Raw genomic sequence first — 21,941 nt, forward strand, 5'->3', positions numbered from 1 at the left:
CAGATGCATGTAGGAAGAGAGGATGAGATGTCCTTGATATCACCTTGTGTTGCAGAACACCAGTAAGGTAAAGGAGAGAATGCTATTTATAAGAATGATCACTAGAGTCATCGATACATAAGTCATTGTCTTACTTGTGTGGATGAAATGGACAAGTTACCGGTAAGGAGAATGTGTCAACCAGTAAGTGATCTGTTGACATGGAGAAGACCATTCAACCAAGTGAGTGGTTGCCGATTGGTAAGCTTATGACCACTGCACAAGCAGGATGAGCAAGGGGCTTGAGTTGTTGTATGTGATGAAGAGGCGGAATGTTACCTAAATCACATCAATATGGGAGAAGTATGTACAGATCACTGGTATGTTGTGTGGATGCAAAACAGTAGGACTCCCAACGGATAGAGATGCAGTCACCATGAGAAGAGATGGCTGACAGTGAATGTGCTCACACAGAATCACATGTGCCTATTTGAAGACATGCTGCACAAATATGCAAGCCACATGAGTGCATTGCAGGATGCAGATGACAAGGACTCGCTCCCACCAGTAAGTGGATCTTTTCTCCTATCATGCAAAGTGTGAATCATAGTTCTATGAGATAAGGTAGAAGAGGAAAAGGCAGATGGTTGAAGGCTCACACTAGATCTACCGGTGAATCAAAGGAATGCCTCAAGTACATGAAATTAGGGTTATGCACTGGACTGACAGAGAAGGCATGTTGAGCTGCCGGAACAGATTGAAGGAGATGGGTTTGTCACTTTGACAAACTAGTTGAGATATGGTCTGGGCTGATGAAGAAGAAGGCAAGGCTGAGCAGTTGCAGACAGAGGAAAGTGGTCGGATTGAAGATGGAGTCAATTGAAGGCTAATGACATAGTGTCATCAAGAGGTTTTATCAGTATGTATGTCCACCGGTAATATGAACAAGGTGTAGATGCAAAAGACTCCCATCTAATGAAGATGTGCATAAGGTAGGTTAGCAAGGGTGCTGATCGGTTAAGGTGTCCCATCGGAAGAGAAGCAGAGTGCAAGGTTGACGACAGACCAGATTGAGGGTTTAACCGGTAGGGCTAGTAAACCAGTAGATGAACCTGGTAATGGATTTGGTCGGTGATCCAATCCATACCGACACAATTGTTCAAGAAGAGGTGGATATCGATATGGATGCCACATGGAGATGAAGTGGCAACCTCGCAGAAGTCGGTGAAGTGTCGTGTAGGGATAGGTTTTCTACAAGTGTGCATTTATTATGGAGCTCGTGATTTGTGGATCCGATTAGAGGAGTGCGTCTCAAGGAAGAGTGAACAACAGAGAAAGATCAGGGAGTAGTTGGTACCTGAATCAAAGCAAGGAAATCAGATTGCAGAAGGACCTCGAGAAGGAAACGGCTCAGATATTTATGGCGTTTTGATAGATGCAAGTCGAGATAGAGGAGCATGTTTACTAAGATTAGAAAATGTGTATTGGAAGGCACGTAAATGGCGATGGTGTGCAGACAGTTGTCTGAGTGATCAGATTAGATAAGATCTTATTGGATTTGGTTTGTCTTGAGGTTGATGAGAAAAACCCTAACCGCCTGAATTTGAATTGGCTTTTGGTGGGAAAACCAGGTTATAAATATGCAAGCCAAAATCATTGTTGGGCATTGCTAAAGGACAGAATAGGGTTGCTGAAGGAGAGAGTGTTGTTGCATGTAACGATAAATTAGTCAAGTGCTCACCAAGGAGAAAGAGAAGAGACTGAGTGTGAGGGAGAACCAGGTTGAAGTGTTCAACTGACAACAGTGAGAGAACCGATAATGTCCATACTGGCAGAGAAGAAGTGAAGGTAACTGCAGAGAAGACGGGCATAAAACTGGCAAAGTGTAGTATTGGTGAAGAGCAGCAGAGTAGCGAAGAGAAGAGGCAACAAGAAGAGAGAACCGACAATGAATTGAACAAGAGATCCAGCAGAGAGATTTGTAGAAGTGTTACAAAATCTATTTGTAACAAGGCGATTAACTTGTAAATGATTATATTTTATATTCATTGAGTTGGAGCTTGATGCAGGGGTTGTAGCTCCTTGGGTTGGTGCCCTAAATCAAGGGTTGGTGCCCTAAAATTAGGGGTTGGTGCTCCTTGGGTTGGTGCCCTAAACATTATTATCAGAGATTGATTGTGAGGCTGGATTGGAGCAATAGTCTCTAGCAACATTTCTCACCGAGGTTTTTCCCATCTTGGTTTTTCCTCGTACATGTTGGTGTTATGGGATGTCCCTTTATGTGTGAATGTATTTGTGTTTAGTCTCCTCACTAACTGGTAAGTCTACATTCAGTTAGATCAGATAACCGATATACTCCCATAAGGTTGTTACAGGGAAAACATTGAGAACCACTGATTCACCCCCCTCTCAGTGGTGCATTGTGTCTAACAATTGGTATCAGAGCCTCGGTTCTCAGTCATATGAGCTTTCTCCAACGTGGGTAGATTTTGGCTTAAGGACACAATGGTTTGTTTAGTGTCAATCCCTACTCTAGGTTTTTATGGTTCAAACTACTCCATTTGAAGTTGTAGAATCGAAGTCTACCTATCCTCTCTAGGATTTGATGTGTGGATGTCTGTTGTAAATGGTTACCCTAGTAAAGTTAGTCCTTCCACTCATCTTGAAGCAGAAAGAAGATCTAGGTGCAATGAAACAACAATGAAGTCTATATTCAGTGAACTATCCAATGATGTTTCCTCCCAGGTGGACTAGTGCAGATCTGCAAAAAGCTTATGGGAGAGATTAAAGAATCTCTATCGAAATGAGCCCACTACAACAGAACCGACTCGTAATGATAGGGTGAGAAATGCATCACATATATATCTGCAGATGATGAAGGTAGATCCTCTAGCAGCTGCAACATTGATGAAGAAGGAACCCACCTCTTCATGGCTCAAGAATAGGAAGATGAGAGACACACATCTGAGAATGATCATGCAGATCACTCCTACTGGCATGATGTGTTTGGCAGTGACAGTGAAGGTGAAGAGGAAGAGGAAGAAGAAGTTGATCTTGAAGGAGAGCTTGTAAATGCACTTGAAGAACTCAGTAGAGTAAGAAAGGAATACAAGCTATTCAAGAATTATGCTATAGTGGAGCAGAACCGGTTGATAAAATGCCTTGAAGAAACTGAGAAATGCATCTCAGAGTTAAAGTCTCAACAAGGAGACACCAAGGAGTGTCGGTGTGAAGATATAGCATCTAGGCTAGAAGTAAAAAATGAAGAATATCAACAACTGCTTAGAGAAATGGAGACTCTCTTAAATGACCTTGAGAAGTGTCAGGATGAGCTCAAGGTAAGAATCTGGTTTGATGGTAGCAGTGATGCCTTGGACAAAATGTTGAAAAAGCAAAAGCATGCCAAGGACACTGAAGGTTTAGGAAGTGATTTCGGTGAATACTCCACCAACAAGAATGTCCCCCGCAATGACATTCTGTTTGTCTCCTCAAATGGAGAATACAAGGGACAGACCTTCACAGCTAGAAATGCTCCTTGGAAGAAGGTTGATCTAACTACAACCGGTGAACACTTGCAAACAAAAAAGAAGACCGGTGTTGCAAGAAGGAGCAACAATGCAGATCCCAAAGGAAAAGGGAAGATGGGAGAAGACTGCTTCACCGGAAGCAAGAAAATGATAAGATAGCAAAGAAGAGCTCCTATTGGTAGAGGACAAATAAATGCTACCGCCCACAAGACAAAGCAAGTGTGGAAAAAGAAGAGATCAAATAGAAGAGTTGCAGAGAATTGACAATCAAGGATCCATCCTCGAAGAAGCAGAAATGGAAATGCTAAACCGGTAACATCTCCCCATTCATGGCAGAATGTGTTTGTAAGTTATGAACCTTCCTTCTTCGGTTATTGCTTTGCATGTAATGATCATGGCCATAGGGAAAAAGAATGTAGAAAGAGATCTAGAAGGAATAACCTAGAATCTCATAGACATCATGCACATGAGCAAAATGTATCCAGGAGTAGATACATGAATGTCCCCTTTCCCGGTTATGCAAATATTGTTTGTTATAACTGCAATGGATTTGGCCATAGAGAGTTTGATTGCAAGAAGAGGAACTTGCAGTCATATGGAGGATGATATAGCAACTATGCTCTAAAGAAAAGTGGATATAGAACATACGAAACTCAGAGACCTGCATGGAACCAGGGGAGAAATGTCCCTGCAGAACCAAGAGGTCCACCAGTTTCGGTTGCCAGTCACAACAACATGACCAGAAGAAGATGGTCAAACTGGTATGTTAAGAGATTCCCCAATCCTGAAGTTATGATGGATGTTGTGTGCTACTATAGCACCATTTCTAGCTGTGATGTAGAGTTCGGAAATGAAAGGACCCATCAACAGAAGATGGTAAGACCTGCTCCCATGATTGTAAATGGGAAGAAGAATGAGACCAAGTAGGTATGGAGAAAGAAGCAAGAGGATGCAACCATGGACCGACACTGTGCATTCAAAGTACAGGTGATATCTCCTAAGTCTTAAAGGAGATGCAGGACCTTAGGGGGAGTAGTTCACTGAACTTAGCATTCACCCCCTCAGTAAAAAGGACACATAGAAGAACAAGCTATTGCCAGTATAAAGGATGGAAATGAGAAGATAAGTGTGTATAGTGGCTGCCTTGGCTACACACCTATAGATCAGAGTTGGATCACTCCTGCATGTGTCAATGGATGGAGATTAACAATTGGAATCAGATGCAGTGACACAAAATGATAGGAGTTACAAGAAGGTGCTCTGGCAGTGATAATGGACCGGTACAAGAAACCAATATGTGCAGGAAGTTATCGGTATGATGCTAACAGGTACTTACAGGTTATGTAAGACAATAAGGTTGGAGATCATTGCATTAGCCCCGGTAACAAGGAATGTGGAGTTTATGTCTTAGGTGGTATTGGAAAAGACCTGAATGACATATGATGGACCGGTTGTTGTCTATGTATGCATATGTCCCTTGAGGGCCAACTGATTTGATTCATGGCATGAAGATGAAACTGTATGGATTTCTGTACATCCAGGATCATGTCATAAGCTGTGGTGGATATTATGGAACTGAAAGATCATCAGATGATCACATATGCACAGCTCAATCGGTATATGGAGTTGATTAGAGCCCCAGTTTTGGATTTGATCGGCGATGTGGACTTGAGATGCATGACTCAAGGGGGGTTGACAACCATGTTTTCTAATTTGTATCAGACTTGCTGGACACATAGGGTGTGCAAGTGTCTATGGTTGTACCAGTGTGATGGTGTCTTTGGTGGTATTCGGGATTGTGAAATATTTCAATGTCTATCCAATTGAAATCACAACTGGATCATCGGAAGTGTTGTTTGCAAAAAGGGAGAGTAATATGCACACGAGAACATACAATTGTTATCGAAGAATATACAATTGGTATCAGTGTCAGCTTCAACACTTGATATCAAGCATTATGGGGTCATAATGGCTACTGCATGTCAAAGGGAGATGATGAAGTCTGACTGGCAAGTAAGTAGGTTTCACTAACACATAAATCTACAATTGAGTGCTTCAATAATTGGTAGCAAAGCTCAAATGGTGTCAGTTGATGGTTTAGTCCTCCATCTCAAGAGGTGTAACTTGAGAAATTGTACCAATTGGTATCAAAAGAGGAGATGCATTTGGTAAACAAAAAAAGAAAAAATCTATGTCAATGCCCGGTAGATATAAGGAGTGCTTGACAGTGCCCTTTGCCACTGTTGTCAAAGGGGGAGAAGGATTTTGTAGTATACATCATACTACATGTGTGAGAATCCACGGATTATAGAAAGGAGGACAAAGATTATGTAGTATGTCGGTACTACATGGGTTGACATCAATGCCAAAGCCTGGGGAGATTGTTGGCATTGTGTTGTCATTGATGTCAACAGGTATAAGATGGCTACAGGTATAAGAGATGTATGTGCAGCACTATCATGGATGCATGCAGGATGAGAGGATGAGATGTCCTTGATATCACCTTGTGTTGCAGAACACCGGTAAGGTAAAGGAGAGAATGTCATTTAGAAGAATGATCACTGGTGCCACTGGTACATAAGTCAGTGTCTGACTTGTGTGGATGAAATGGACAGGTTACCGATATAGTCTACTACCAGTAAGGAGAATGTGAACACAAGGTAAAGGAGAGAATGTCATTTAGAAGAATGATCACTGGTGCCACTGGTACATAAGTCAGTGTCTGACTTGTGTGGATGAAATGGATAGGTTACCGATATAGTCTACTACCGGTAAGGAGAATGTGTCAACTGGTAAGTGATTTGTTGGCATGGAGAAGACCATTCAACCAAGTGAGTGGTTGTCGACCGGTAAGCTTATGACCAGTGTACAAGCACGATGAGCGAGGTGCTTGAGCTATTATCTGTGATGAAGAAGCAGAATGTTACCTAAATCACATCAACACAGGAGAAGTATGTACAGATCACTGGTATGCTGTGTGGATGCAAAACAACAGGACTCCCAGCGGATAGAGATGCAGTCACCATGAGAAGAGATGACTGATAGTGAATGTGCCCACACAGAATCACATGTGCCTGTTTGAAGACATGTTGCACAAACAGGGAAGCCACATGAGTGCATTGTAGGATGCAGATGACAAGGACTCACTCCCATTGGTAAGTGGAGATTATCTCTGATCATGCAAAGTGTGCATCATAGTTATATGAGATAAGGTAGAAGAGGAAAAGGCAAATGGTTGAAGGCTCACACTGGATCTACCAATGAACCAAAGGAATGCCTCAAGTGCATGAAATTAGGGTTATGCACTAGACTGACAGAGAAGGCGTGTTGAGCTACCGGAACAGATTGAAGGAGATGGGTTTGTCACTTTGACAAACCGGTTGAGATATGGTCTGGGTTGATGAAGAAGAAGGCAAGGTTGAGCAGCTGCAGACAGAGGAAAGTGGCCGAATTGAAGATGGAATCAATTGAAGGCTAATGACATAGTGCCATCAAGAGGTTTTACTAGTATGTATGTCCACCGGTAATATGAACAAGGTGCAGATGCAGAAGACTCCCATCTGATGAGGATGTGCATAAGGTAGGTTAGCAAGAGTGCTGACTGGTTAAGGTGTCCCACCGAAAGAGAAGAAGAGTGCAAGGTTGATGATAGACTAGATTGAGAGTTTAACTGACAGGGCTAGTAAACCTGTAGATGAACCCGGTAATAGAGTTGGTCGGTGATCCAATCCAACTGACACAGTTGTTCAAGCATAGGTGGATATCAACATGGATGTCACGTGGAGATGAAGTGGCAAGCTTGTAGAGGTTAGTGAAGTGTTGTGTAGGGATGGGTGTTTCTACACGTGTGCATTTATTATGGAGCCCCTGATTTGTGGATCGAATCAAAGGAGTGCCACTTGAGGAAGAGTGAACGGCAGAGAAAGATTAGGGAGTAGTTGGCACCTGAATCGAAGCAAGGAAATCAGATTGCAAAAGGACCTCGAGAAGGAAGCAACTTAGATATTTATGGTGTTTTGACATATGTAGGTCGAGATAAAGGACCATGTTTGGTAAGATTAGAAAATGTGTATTGGAAGGAACATTAATGGCGGTGGTGTGCAGACAGCTCTTTGAGCGATCAGATCGGATAAGATCTGATTGGATTCGGTTTGTCTCGAGGTTGATGAGAAAAACCCTAACCGCCTTAATTTGAATTTCCTTTTGGCAGGAAAACCAGGTTATAAATATGCAAGCCAAAATCATTTTTGGGCATTGTTGAAGGACAAAATAGGGCTGCTGAAGGAGAGAGTATTGTCGCTGGATCAGAGAGTGTTGTTGCATGTAAAGATAAATTAGTCAAGTGCTCACCAAGGAGAAAGAGAAGAGACTAAGTGTGAGGGAGAACTAGGTTGAAGTGTTCAATCGACAGTAGTGAGAGAACCGGTAGTGTCCATACCGGCAGAGAAGAAGTGAAGGTAACTATAGAGAAGGAAGGCATATAACCGACAGAGTATAGTACCGGTGAAGAGCAACAAAGCAGCGGAAAGAAGAGGCAACCAGAAGAGAGAACTGACAGTGAACTAGACAAGAGATCCAGTAGAGAGATTTGCAAAAGTGTTACAAAATCCATTTGCAACAAGGCAATTAACTTGTAAGTGATTATATTTTATATTCATTGAGTTGGAGCTCGGTGCAAGGGTTGTAGCTCCTTGGGTTGGTGCCCTAAATCAGGGGTTAGTGCTCCTTAGGTTGGTGCCCTAAAATCAGGGTTGGTGCCCTAAACATTGTAATCATAGATCGATTGTGAGGCTGGATTGGAGCAATAGTCGCCCACAGCATTTCTCACCGAGGTTTTTCCCATCTTGGGTTTTCCTCGTACATGTTGGTGTTATGGGATGTCCCTTTATGTGTGAATGCATTTGTGTTTAGTCTCCTCACTAACCGGTAAGTTTGCATTCAATTAGATCGGATAACCGATATACTCCCATAAGGTTGTTACAGGGAACACATTGAGAACCACTGATTCACCCCCCTCTCAGTGGTGCATTGTGTCTAACAAGAGCAACTCAAAAAGGGGTAAAAATTTATTGAAAACGGAGAAAGAGGAACCACAAAAGAGGGCAAACAACCCAACAAAGAACAAGTACATCATAGACTTATCGTGTTGATCAAGCACCTGAGACAACTCAGGAGAGAGTTGTCCTCTATCCTCAATAGACCAACCCTTCCCAAAATTAGTGGCCCACTTGGCCAAATAGCCAGCCACCCTATTCCATTCCCTAGGAATATGCATGAAAGTGACTGACACACAAAACTCACAGAGCAAGAGAATCTAACGGATAATCATCTGAAGCTACCAACTAACACCATCATGACTCTGTTGGTTTAATAAAGTCATCACAACCTGGGAATCAAACTCAAACACAATGTGTTGCCAACCAATAGAACAAAAACGCTCTAAAGCAACCAAAATGGTCAGAGCCTCTATGTAATTGTTCGTATAAATCCTAATTAAAATCAAATTAATAAATGGGTTTTTGTTATGATATTCATTACTCTATAATATATTATGATTTATATAATTATACAAGTACGGAGCCAGGACACTTAATGTTAAGGTGTAATCCACACCAAGTGTTATGTTAACTCGTGGTTTTACTATTTTAAATCTTCAAAGATAGTACCCGCTTTATAATCGCATTGGTTATTGATGCATGCAAGTATCTTAAGATATAGCCTCATAAGAGAGTTACTTCAAAACTCTATTGCCTACCTTGAGACCAATTTTGACAAGAAAACCAAATGTTCAATTCGACCAAAATCTTTGCAAAAGTGCGATAAGTGCTAAGATGAGACTATTCAAAAATCAAAAGAATCTTTCCCAAGGAATACCAGTGGTGAGAAAGGGAGACCTCTAGAATTGAATAGGAAGATACAACAAATGCACCCTACCTAGAACCACTAAAAGGAATACATTAACAAATTAAAATTAGGAAACTAAGGCTTTAAATATGAGCCTTTTGTAAGCAATTTCTTCCTATTAGAGAGACATGTAGATTACTAAGCCACCCCACATGCAAGAGCATATGAAAGGATCATTTGTGAGAATACGAATCCAATTTTTGAAACCCAATCCACAAGGTTGGCCAAGTTCATCCAAAAATTATAAGCGACAAATTAGGGAATTTTCTTTTAGCCCCCCCTTCAGTTTCCATGATATAAAAACTGAAATCCATGATCTTCAATGCTTCACCATATGGATCAACGATAGAGTGGGATCCCAACCAAGCAGTAAGGGGGAGCATGTGTGTTGTGTTGCCCACACACACCCCATCTCTGACAAGGACCCCCTTTGTTTTGCTTGCTCTGTCAGTTGTTAGAATGAGATGATGGATCAAGGTGGGCCATTCAATTACAAAAGTGTGATAGGGATCATAGGTGAGACATGAAGAATTGTATGGGGATGCTCAAGGAATGGCCACCCTGCACAACTCATTATGGTGTAAGCCTAAGAGCATGGGAGTGAGCTTGGAAATGTATGAATGCATTGGAGGTTCAAGTCCAAACCTAAGTCAAAGTGCCCTTTCAAATTTTAAGATCTCTTTGCATCACTATGGAGAATCAAGGTGAAATCTAAGCATTGGGGGAATAAGGTAAATACTGTTAAGATATAGCCCTCGTGAATCTAATTGATGGTAAATCAGTTATTATCTGGAGAGTGATATATTAACAGAGCATACAATTTGGAAATTAAACATAAACAAACTAATTGTTATGAATGGTTGCCTTCGTAGGGACATGTCCATACGTGGCAACTGCCACGTATGGACATGTCCCTATGTAGGCAACCTTTCCTCTTGTATTTAAACCAGATTCAATGATGGAGACGATCAATAACTCACGGCAATCAGTCTTCCAAAATCACTGTCATTATTCTTCGATCCATATTTCACAACATGGTATCAGAGCCAACATATTAAGAGAATAAATTAGACAACCATATTACTCATAAGCATTTATCGGAAGTAAATAACAAATCAACGCAGAGGCTATATATGCAGAGGATATATCCGACTAAGAAAATATTCAAAATGTCAAGTAATATGAGAGTGGAAGATAGACTCGAAGGAGCCTCCAACTTCATTTCCTAGAAGATACGAATCATTGCCATTCTTGAAGAACTAGAATTAGAGTCTTACATAGAAGAAAATCTAAACATGCCAAATGATGAACCAGAGAAATCTACCTAGAAAAGGCGTAGTAATAAAGCAAAGAAAATAATTATTGACTCAGTCAAAGATCATATTCTTCCATCTATAGCCAGATTGCCTAAAGCATATGAAGTATTTAAAACCATTAAAAATACATATGAAGTTAACAATGCGAGCAGAATGTTGACCTTGAAACAACAACTTTTAAACATAAAGATGAATAAAGATGATACAATATCTACATACTTTTCAAGGATATCTGAAGTAAAAGACCAATTACAAACTATTGGAAATGAGGTAGATGATCAAGAAATCTCTCTCATAACCCTAAGAGGATTACCAATTTCATGGGAATCCTACATTCAATGTATTAGCAGAACACCCCCCTTACCCAAATTTGAACAACTTAAGAATGAGTGCATTCAAGAGGAATCTCGACTAATCTCAAGAGGATTAGGGACAAATAAAGAAGGAGAAATCCAAGCACTTAATACAAATACCTTCAATAAAAAGAAAAAGTTCTCCAAATGGAAGAGAGGAAATAAAAACCATCAGAAAAGAGACATGTCTAAAATTCAGTGTTACAAATGCGACAAATATGGGCACACTCACAGGAATTGTCCAAAAAGGAAGAAAACACAACTACTCTAGCCGAAGTCAAAGGAGAAAACTCACTTTTCTTCTTAGCCCTATAAAGCGAAATAAATGCAAATAAATACACTTGGATCATAGATAGTGGAGCATCAAGGCATATAACTGGATTCAGAAATCAGTTTGAAACACTTAATGGGCACTCAAGTGAAGAAGTTACTATTGGAGATAACTCCACATATCCTGTGAAAGGAATTGGGACCTGTACTATCAAACTAAGAAATGGAGTATCTTTACAATTAAAGGATGTTCTGTTTGTACCTGGAATAAAAAGAAATCTAGTCTCAATCTCAAGCCTAGCTGATCAATGAAGATAAAGTTCTGCTCTAGCCTAAAAATACAAATATCAAAAATGTCATAACAGTAGGTTCAAGAGATGGTAGCCTATACAAACTATGCAGTGATCAAAAGGAAGCACTAAATCTTGAAGTTTCAAATAATAATGAATTATGGCACAAAAGATTAGGACACCTAAGATATAGTGCTCTATCCAACATAAAGAAGATTACTTCAGGACTGCCCCAACTAAAATCTGAACACATAGGCGTTTGCAAAGGATGTGCCTTGGGAAAGAATGTGAAAGTTTCTTTTCCCTCAAGTGAGCACAAATCAAAAGTTATTTTAGAACTAATTCACTCAGACCTATGTGGTTCCATGTCAACACCATCCCTAACTAGATCCTTATACTACATAATCTTTGTTGACGACTACTCTCGAAAAACATAGATATATTTTCTAAAGTGCAAAGACTCAAATGAAGTACTATCTAAGTTCAAAGAATTCAAGGCACTAGTAGAAAACCAGTCAAGGAAGAAAATTAAGGTGTTAAGATCCGACAATGGGGGAGAATATACATCTGACAACTTCAAAGACTCTTGTAATTCTGTTGGGATTAAGAGGGAGTATACTATGCCATATAATCCACAACAGAATGGAGTAGCAGAAAGAAAGAACAAAACCATAATTGAAGTAGCAAAAGCCATGATGCATGACCAAAACTTACACACTTCATTCTGGGCAGAAGCTTCAAATACAACAGTCTACATTCAAAACAGATGTCCGCACTCAGTTCTAGAAAACATAACTCCTGAAGAAGCTTTTACAGGGAACAAACCAGACTTAAGTCATTTAAGGATATTTGGTTGTCCCGTATATATACATGTTCCTAAAGAAAACAGGACAAAACTAGAACCATCCGGAAAAAGAAGTATCTTCATTGGCTATAGTGAAAATAGTAAAGGATATTGCATTTACATTCCAGGGAAAAAATCTATTGAGATAAGTAGAGATGTAAAGTTTGAAGAAAACACTACACTCAAAGAACCTGAGGATGATAACATTACTAAAGAAGAAGAAGATCACATAACTAAGATTGAGAGGGAGAATATCATAGAAAATTCCAAACCTTCAGACACTGAGAGGGAGGACATCATAAGAGCTTCTGAACCTCTTGTTGATGAAAATATTGAAACACTCAATAACAAGAAAAGACCTCTATGGGCAAGGAAAATGATTGAAGAGAATAATGTAGAACCAAATGAAATTTCCAAAGAAAATAAGAGAACAAGAACTATAAAATGTTATGCTGCACTTCTAACCGAACTCACAAATTCTGAACCAACAAATGTCAGAGAAGCCTTATCAAAACAGGCTTGGAAAGATGCTATGGTTGAAGAATATCAATCTATACTAAAGAATGATGTTTGGGATATAGTGCCTAGACCAAAAGACAAATCAGTTGTCTCATCCAAGTGGTTATTCAAGATCAAATATGCATCTGATGGCAGCATTGAAAAACATAAAGCTCGCTTTGTGGCCAGGGGATTCTCTCAAAAAGAAAGAATTGATTATGAAGAGACATTTGCCCCAGTTGCCCGGTATACGTCAGTAAGAACAATCATTGCAATTGCAGCATCCAAAGGATGGAAAATTCACCAAATGGACGTAAAGACTACCTTCCTAAATGGTTCAATTGAAGAAGAAGTATATGTAGAACATCCAGAAGGATTCACCATACATGATAAAAATTGCTATGTTTGTAAACTAAAGAAAGCTCTCTATGGGTTAAAACAAGCACCTAGGGCCTGGTATGCAAGGATAGACAACTATCTCTCCAAACTAGGGTACTCCAAGAACCTAGCAGATCCCAACATCTACTTCAAGGCTTCAAATGGCAATATGATTATATTGGTCCTTTACGTGGATGATCTTTTGATAACAGGAGAGGATAATCTCATTGAGAAATGTAAGCAAGATTTGGCAGCAGAATTCAATATGAAGGATCTAGGGCTTCTACATTATTTTCTGGGATTAGGAGTATGGCAGAAGAAAAACTACATCTTCCTAAATCAAGGAAAGTACACCACAGATATTCTAACTAGATTTGGGATGATGGAGTGTAAGCCATTAGCTACATCAATGGAAACTAATTTGCACAAGCTGAAAATTGAGGCAGAAGATTTAGAACCTACAGATCCCACACTCTACAGACAAATCATCGGTTCACTCATGTATTTGGTAAATACTCGCCCTGATATCTACTATGCTACAAATGTATTAAGCCACTTCATGTGTGAACCTAAGAAGATACATCTAATGGCTGCTAAACACATTCTAAGATATTTACGAGGCACAATTGGACTTGGCTTAAAGTATGAAAATGTTGAGATTCAAATTGAAGGATATTCTGATTCTGATTGGGCCGGAAGTACCACTGACCGGAAAAGTACTACAGGGTGTTGCTTCAGTCTTGGTTCTGCTATGATATCTTGGTTCAGCAGAAAACAATCAGCAGTTGCACAAAGCTCCACCGAAGCAGAATATATGGCAACCTCCATGGGAGCTCGTGAAGCGGTATGGCTAAGAAAGTTATTATTTGGATTATTTGGAAAAACTCTGAATTCAACAATAATTCACTGTGATAATCAGAGTTGTATCAAGCTCTCAATAAATCCAGTTTTTCACAATCGATCCAAACATATTGAGATCTCTTATCACTACATAAGAGATATGGTAGATCGAAATGTCATAAAACTAGTGTACATCAGTACTAAAGAACAAAATGCTGATATCTTCACCAAGCCACTTGCAAGATTGAAGATAGAATACTTCAGAAGTGAACTTGGTATGACTAGATTATAATTGAGATTATTAGGATGAAATTCCTACCATGTGTAATTTGTTCATGAATAAATAAATAAAATGTATATTGCAATATTCTAACTGTATTCAAGAAGATGACGATCTTCTTATGTTTAAGGTTACTATTTCAAGGTGACGATCTTGACAATAGTTGACCAAGTGTCAAGATTGACTACATTAAGTTGTTGTCCCGGACTGTGCCGGATATCTTGATCCTAAAGCATGTGATCATCTCATGATTGACTTCTTAAGTGATTGTCCCAGACTAAGCCAGATATCATGATATTGAGTTTATTGTCATGACAAGACTATATTAAATGTTGTCCCGAATTGTGTCGGAAGTCATGACAGAATATGCTCCCAAGAAAATTACTTAGATCCACTCCTGCTAAGAGGGAGTGTTAAGATATAGCCCTCGTGAATCTAATTGATGGTAAATCGGTTATTATCTGGAGAGTGATATATTAACAGAGCATATAGTTTGGAAATTAAACATAAACAAACTAATTGTTATGAATGGTTGCCTCTGTAGGGACATGTCCATACGTGGCAACTGCCACGTATGGACATGTCCCTACGTAGGCAACCTTTCCTCTTGTATTTAAACCGGATTCAATGATGGAGACAATCAATAACTCACGGCAACCAGTCTTCCAGAATCACTGTCATTATTCTTCGATCCATATTTCACAACAAATACAAGCCTATAAATCTAAACTCCAAGTCAAATCGCACCCTCTTCCCAAATTCATTGTTAGCGAGCACTTTAGGAATCTCAAAATTATTGATAAAACATAGTTGTCTCTTCAAACTCAATGATGGGAGACAAAATCAGAATAAAACATTTTTCTAAAATGTCTTCCTAACACCAAGGACCCTAAAGTTCAAAGTTTGCATGATGAAAATTGAACAAGGCCTTAATCCTAATAACCCTCCAATCACTGAGTTTAATACTTAACTTAAAGATTCTCTTTGCAAATTCGGTCTTAGCACTAAAATTGGAATTATGCATTATTCTTAAAATGTTTCCTAATGTCGAGGTTGAGGTCGAGTTTCTAAGTTTCATTTTGCAAGTTCACTGTTTGAAGACCAAAGTTGATTAAGGCTTATTCCTAAAAGCCTTCCTCTTACCAAGTTTCAGACCGAAGTTAAGTTTTTCATCTCTAAGTTCAATAGCTACATTGAAGATCAAATTAAGGCATTGTTCCCAAAATCATTCCATAAAGCGAAATTTGCCCTTTCAACTTGAGTTTTATCTCCAAGTTCAAAGGTAATGTTAAATTTTGGATTAAGCACTATTTCAAAAACTTGTCCCAACACCATGTTTTACCACAAGTCTTATTCAAACTCGGATTTTGCATTCAAAGTAGGATTTAGACCTAATCCCAAAAATGTTCCTAACCTTGAGGTTTTGACCAAAGTTCTAAACCAAAGTCTAAGGTTTGGTGGTGGCAAGCAAAATCAAATTAGCCTTGTTCCTAAAAATGTTCCTAACCTTGAGGTTCAAGCCAAGTTTTTAAGTTTGTAACGTGTTTTGCTAGGTTCCTTTAGCGAAGTCTTATGTCATGACTCCAAATTAGAATCTTAATCTCATAGACGTACCTAAGATTGAATTCTGAGTAGACATTTCGAATCACATCCTAATCTTAGTCCCAGGGTCTGATTTTCAATTCGAGATGATGTTCAATAAGGTGAAAAGTTGCATCACAAGGGGTTAATCAATTTGAGTTCCTTCAAAGAATGAGTGAAGGGATGAGTGATGATGCATGTTCAAGTGAAAAATGAATGTGATAGTGAGGATTGAGCATCATAAAAATGTGATTGATCCTTAAACTTGCATGTCCATGCAAGACAAGTGATACCAAAGGAGTTTGATATATAAAGAGACAAAGAGATAGAGACCACCAATAAGGCAACAAGAGGAAATCTAGGGCACAAGATTGAAGGTATGATCACAGAGCAATGCTAACGAAGAACGTGCTGCAAAGCTTAAGACAAAGCACAAGTATGAGATACCACTACCACAACGCAAAAGGCCAAAGTAATGTCATATCTAGAACTCTGGAAGATAGTGACAAGACATAGAGTGCTACAAGAGCATGCAAAAATGGATAATGAACAACTGGAGTTGACAAGAATTTGAATTTATTGTAATGGCAATTATCTATTGTAAAATAACAACTTTTGAGCCCAATTTAATGCAATACAAAAGGGGGCCAAAAGTTAGTTGTTCACCCATTACCAAATTTGTCTTTTGTCTTCAGCCTCGTAAACTTTTGTCTTTTAGTGGGAGTAATTGAAAGCAATTGGAAAGCAATTGAAAAGTGGTTGGAAGTTGAGACCATTAACTAAATGTTGTTAAGGTATCTAGAAGGCAAATATGGGCAATTGAATGGATTGAATCCTAGCCATTGATTCAAAATGTAAAATCTATAAAGGGTCAATGCCTCTCTCATTGTAAGGGGGTTAGAAGTTAGAATTGGTAGGATTAAAAAGTATAAGTTAGAATTAAGAATAGAGGAGGAATTGTTGAGCAAAAATTGTTGTAATGGCAATTGAAGCAAATGAATAAAATATTGAAGCATGGTGTTTTGTCATGTCTTTACCTGTTTGCATGGTTTCTTTTCACCAAGTTAATTAAAGTTCAATGATTTTAATGGCTAAGTGTGAAGAAATCTAATCGATTTCAAGTCCATACTGTTGGAGATTTGCTGACTGCAAATCTTTGTGCATGGTTAGTTTGAGCCTTTTGTTGATGTTAGTTCAACTTTGAATGTTCATTTAAGTTGCGCCAAAATTGGGTACTTAATGTATGTTCATGGTTTGAAAATCCTTTCATTTTCCTTTGGAGATTGCATTGTTGATGTGGCGTCGTGAGTTTATCTCTAGCTAAGCAAGAATTGGTTTTATGTGAAGCCTGTCTATCCACAACACTAGCCATTACTATCATTGTACCTAGGTTCTCTAAACCCCATCCCTTTGTTTTTTATTTAAACAGTTTGAGAAGTGAAGCATCAATCAAATTGTCATATTGGATGCAAACCACTTGTCAAATGCATAGGTCCCCTTCATATTACCAACAAATCACATCAGCCCTGAGTTATCTTGAGCTTAGTCATGACCCGACGTTAGAAACCTTGAGGTTATCTTCTCTAGATAGTCGAAAGGCGTACACGATTCTCTTATTCAAGAGAGAATAGGATAGACTCTATGTATTCTTTTCTATGTTGATGGAAATGCAAACTTCCCCATCAACAATGTGCACCTTGTTATACAATCATTTGAGTGACTACTCCATGAATCCTCTAGTTGTTGGTTGTCACCATTTGAAAAAAGGGAACTATCATTTTAAAATCCTTCCACATCAACTTCCCCACACATTGCCTAGAAATCAAATGCAGTTTTCCAAGCCCTGAGGGCATGTAGGTATGAAAAAGAATAAGAATTCGGACAGATGGAGGCAAAAACCAGCAGCAGCACATGAAGGCAAGTTAGAAAAGGTATGGTGTTGCCTAATTCACAAAGACCCTACATTTTAGAGACATCCTCTATTTGTGAAATGCAAAAGCAAACCCAATGACCATTTGTTTGCACCTAGGAGTGGTAGTAGTATGTTTTCCCCTCACGTTACTTGGCCTCTACAATTTAAACATCTTATACATAAGCATTTTTTCATTATTAGAACAAGCATCATCAATCCTTAAATGTTCAAATCCATAAGTGTCCCCAAAATTTGCATGTGTCGGTGAAAACAAAAGCCGTACTACTATCTGTTTCACATTGTAAATCCTAAAGCTTCTGCAATTATATTTAGCTATGTGCATTCATTAGAGGAGAATGGACACATTGTAAGATTTCAGGCACTAATGGCTTATGGATGCACATCCAAATAAATGAGCAAAACGAAACCACTTTATTTCTGTTGAGACATGGACCAGCTAGGACTCGAACCTAGGACATTCCATACGCTGCTGGAGTGCTCTACCACTGAGCTACTGGCCCCTATTGGACCAGTCCATCATCGGTCCGAGTGTGGCTTGTTTCCAACACCAACAATTTCGCCAGTAGTCAAGTATTTCTGAACTAAACCATTCATCCATTTTGTCTTTACATAGAAATGGTCTGTCTTAAGAAATGTTCCACAACTACAAACACAGAGTGGAACATAACATTAACCTATTTCTATGCAGCTAATAATCCATAAAAACTGTTTGTATCAGCAAAAACTTTTTATCTTACGAGATTCTGCAAAACTGTAGTCATCCAATTTTATAGCAAATTTGTTGATTTGCCAGCAACTAAATCAAAATAAGGTTAATTCCACCAAATTTTCAAGTATTTTGGAAGGGAAATTAGAATTGATCTTTGAACGTAAAAATAGTTGTCCATCCCCAAGGGCTAGGACCAAATGGTTTGGTGCTTTGAGTAATGTCCCGCATGTCCTGGTTTCAAATGCTTTATTAAACCATGTCACATGGCATGGGGAATCTGCACTTCCCCCAGGGTTTATAGTGGCTCATCTTGTTAGAGTTGAAAGCATTGAGTGGGTGCTCCCAAGTTGCCGGGCTACTAATTTCCCTAGGTATCAAAAAAAATAGTTGCCAATGTTGAACCCATAAACAAAAAGAACATGAATAAAAATTAGACACGCACTTGAATGAAATATGCACATTCACAATTATTACAATTTAGTCTTATATTAATATAAGACTAGCACATATTAAACAAAGAAAACAAAATTGAAGAATTTGTATGAAGATGGTAAGATTGAAATTAAAGATTAGATTAGATTATGAATAACAAGAGGTGGGTGTTATATTGTGCTCTACCTTACGAAGCATGCCAGGCCAATGTTCACATTCTGAATATCATGCTATTAGAACCCTCACTTTTGGTTATGACCCTTGAAAGTGATATTACATAAGGGCTCATCCAACTTTGAGTACTCCAAGCAATCTAGCGGATCAAAGTCTTCAAGTAGGGATATGAGATTTATATCATTCCTCAAGTTCAAAGGACTTATAACTCTGATATAAAATGCCACGATATTGTAAGTGTCAACAGAAGGATGTCCAATAATACAAGAAAACTACACCATTGGTTTTTACTATTATTATATAAAATGAAACAAGAAATTATCACAATATGGTAGTGAAGCCACTTATTTCTCCAGCATGCATCAAAGATCATGCTATCTGGAAAACGTATCTCCACAAATATACAAATAAAATAAATATACCGAGAAATAGATGGTATACATATCAAGTTAACTATTCAGAGTGTCATAGATCAAAAACAATCTTTAGTTAACTGGCAAATTCATTTGCACTTTGGATCAAGGATTCAATACGGTGCCCAGGAGACAAATTTTGAAGACATAATCCCTCATCTATAATAAGACTTCACTGTATGCATAGACAGTATATGTATCATGACAGTCTTATGAATTTTATTTTGTAGAACTTTCCTTTGCAGCCTCGAGCATTTGCACTATTAGTGTTTTTACATCTCTGCAATGCTAAATGTTAATACACATTTGAGGCATTCAATGAATAAATTTGACTTGCAGATATAATGAAGCATTTGTTTCACTAGCAATAGACAAATAGTTCATCTACTGCCATGATTCAAGAATATATAAGCAATTACCTCCGATCCTCAGCAGGCCTAGGAAAGGGAATCCGAAGTTTGACAGTGTTCCCGTGATAACCAACCTGGGAATTGCCATTATTGCAAATCAGATTTGAATTAACAGTTTGCATCTAATTTACATCTCTATAAAAAAGAAAGTTTAAGGAAAATCATCACATTGCAGGCATACATTTAAAGCTTAAACTAATCAGCTAGGTTTTCTATACACTATGACCATTATTAACTTGGCATTTCTAGAAGTTCGCTGCTACTGTTCAAAAAATAAAACCAATCAACAATAGTAAGGCTGTAATTCCTTATACGGTAACTATTTGAATTCAGATGTGATAGGTATCCCTTTCATCTATATTGCACATGGATCATTCTGCTACCCCATCGTAAACCTTTTGTAATCTGTAAACATTAATTAAAGTTTAATTCTAGGCAACAAAAATCTATATTTTCTTCTAATAAACCTGTTATCTTAAACTTCTTTAAATCTTCAATATAAACCTTGTTAAGCTTCTCCAGATCCATATTTGTCAACCACGCACATCTGTCATAAGCCTACATCAATAGTGACCACCTCATCCTCACTCTTTATCATAAAGCTGACATTACTCATCTATCATGATACAACATTTTTGCTCAAACTAACTTAAGATTGATTAATTTTCAATGCATACCTCTTCCTTGCTATGCATGGCAAGCACTAAGTCTGAAGCTGAGTCACCCTTTAAGAGAAGATTACTTCTGTCAGCTGACAATGATTCCTTATCAAGATTATTAGGGAAATTATCAACTTCTTCCATTGATACTCCATCTCCACAGAAGATATTGATTGAGAAGGTAGAGCAGACTGGAATTCCATGAGAAGACACTTCAAACAGTCCCTCAAATGAAGAGAAAAAGCAGGTTCACTCATAATCATTCCTTCTGCAGTTGGACCCTTCTTGCACAGTAGTTGGATTTGACACATCACATCCAGATGCTTGTGGGCACCCATCTCTATTAGAGAATATATGACATACTTTGTAATTTGCCCGTGTCTGGTATAATGATATTTTCTTCAACAATCCTTCATCCATCTCAAAAAATTGGAGCAAATCTGGCAAGGCAGGCAAAATCTCTATCTTTTATTTGTGACTTAACAATGCAAGGGAAGAGGTGCTCTTCATTAGCAATTCCGTTCATCTTTTCTGCTACTTTGCTTTCTTCTCTTCTTTTTCATGACCGTTTTCAGCTTTCTAATTTTGCAAACACACGTAAAAATCAAGCGCATGGCAATGCAGGTCATTCACTACCTCATCAACATCAGGTTCATATTATATATACTATCATAAAGTACCATCAGGTTTAGCTAGAAGACGTTGTGGATCACCCAAAGTACCTTGAATTGCCTTTGAATTTGCCAATATCTGTGTGAGCCTCTGCATTTTTGGACAGTTTCTTCCATCATGACTATCAATGTCATGGAATCTGCAATAATTGTAAACTAGAGGAGGTGCTACCGATGTTGGCCTTGTTGATGAGGCACAATAATGAGACCTTCGATTGTTGTAAGGAAGATAGTTGTTCCTTCTTGGAGGTAGAGCATGATAGTTTGGAGCATCTGCCTCTTCATTTTAGCTATGTTATTGACAAACATCTACAAGATGTAAATATTCTGATATTAACAAAGGAGATATGATCTCCTTAAATAGTATCAAACAAAGTTTCTAAAATAGAAACGAATGACAAAAAGGAAACTACCTAAACAACTAAATCTGAGATGACCATTATAGAAACCAGACTTACAGGACTCTGTCGGTCTGGCCCG

General features: G+C 38.5%; 1 protein-coding gene across 2 annotated transcripts in view; it reads right to left on the reverse strand.

Moving 5' to 3' along the window:
- Positions 1-19,570: 19,570 nt before the first annotated feature.
- LOC131061849 (glutamyl-tRNA reductase-binding protein, chloroplastic) overlaps positions 19,571-21,941 on the reverse strand; it is a 161,186-nt gene continuing 158,815 nt past the window's right edge. For both annotated transcript variants that reach the window (XM_057995713.2, XM_057995712.2), the window contains exons 11-12: positions 20,141-20,205; positions 19,571-20,001 (exon numbers count right to left, since the gene is read on the reverse strand). In XM_057995713.2, coding sequence (XP_057851696.2) covers positions 19,941-20,001; positions 20,141-20,205 — 126 coding nt within the window. In that variant the 3' untranslated portion in view covers positions 19,571-19,940. The remainder of the gene's footprint in view (positions 20,002-20,140; positions 20,206-21,941) is intronic.

Source organism: Cryptomeria japonica, chromosome 4 (genome assembly GCF_030272615.1).
Source record: "Cryptomeria japonica chromosome 4, Sugi_1.0, whole genome shotgun sequence".
NCBI lineage: Eukaryota > Viridiplantae > Streptophyta > Pinopsida > Cupressales > Cupressaceae > Cryptomeria > Cryptomeria japonica.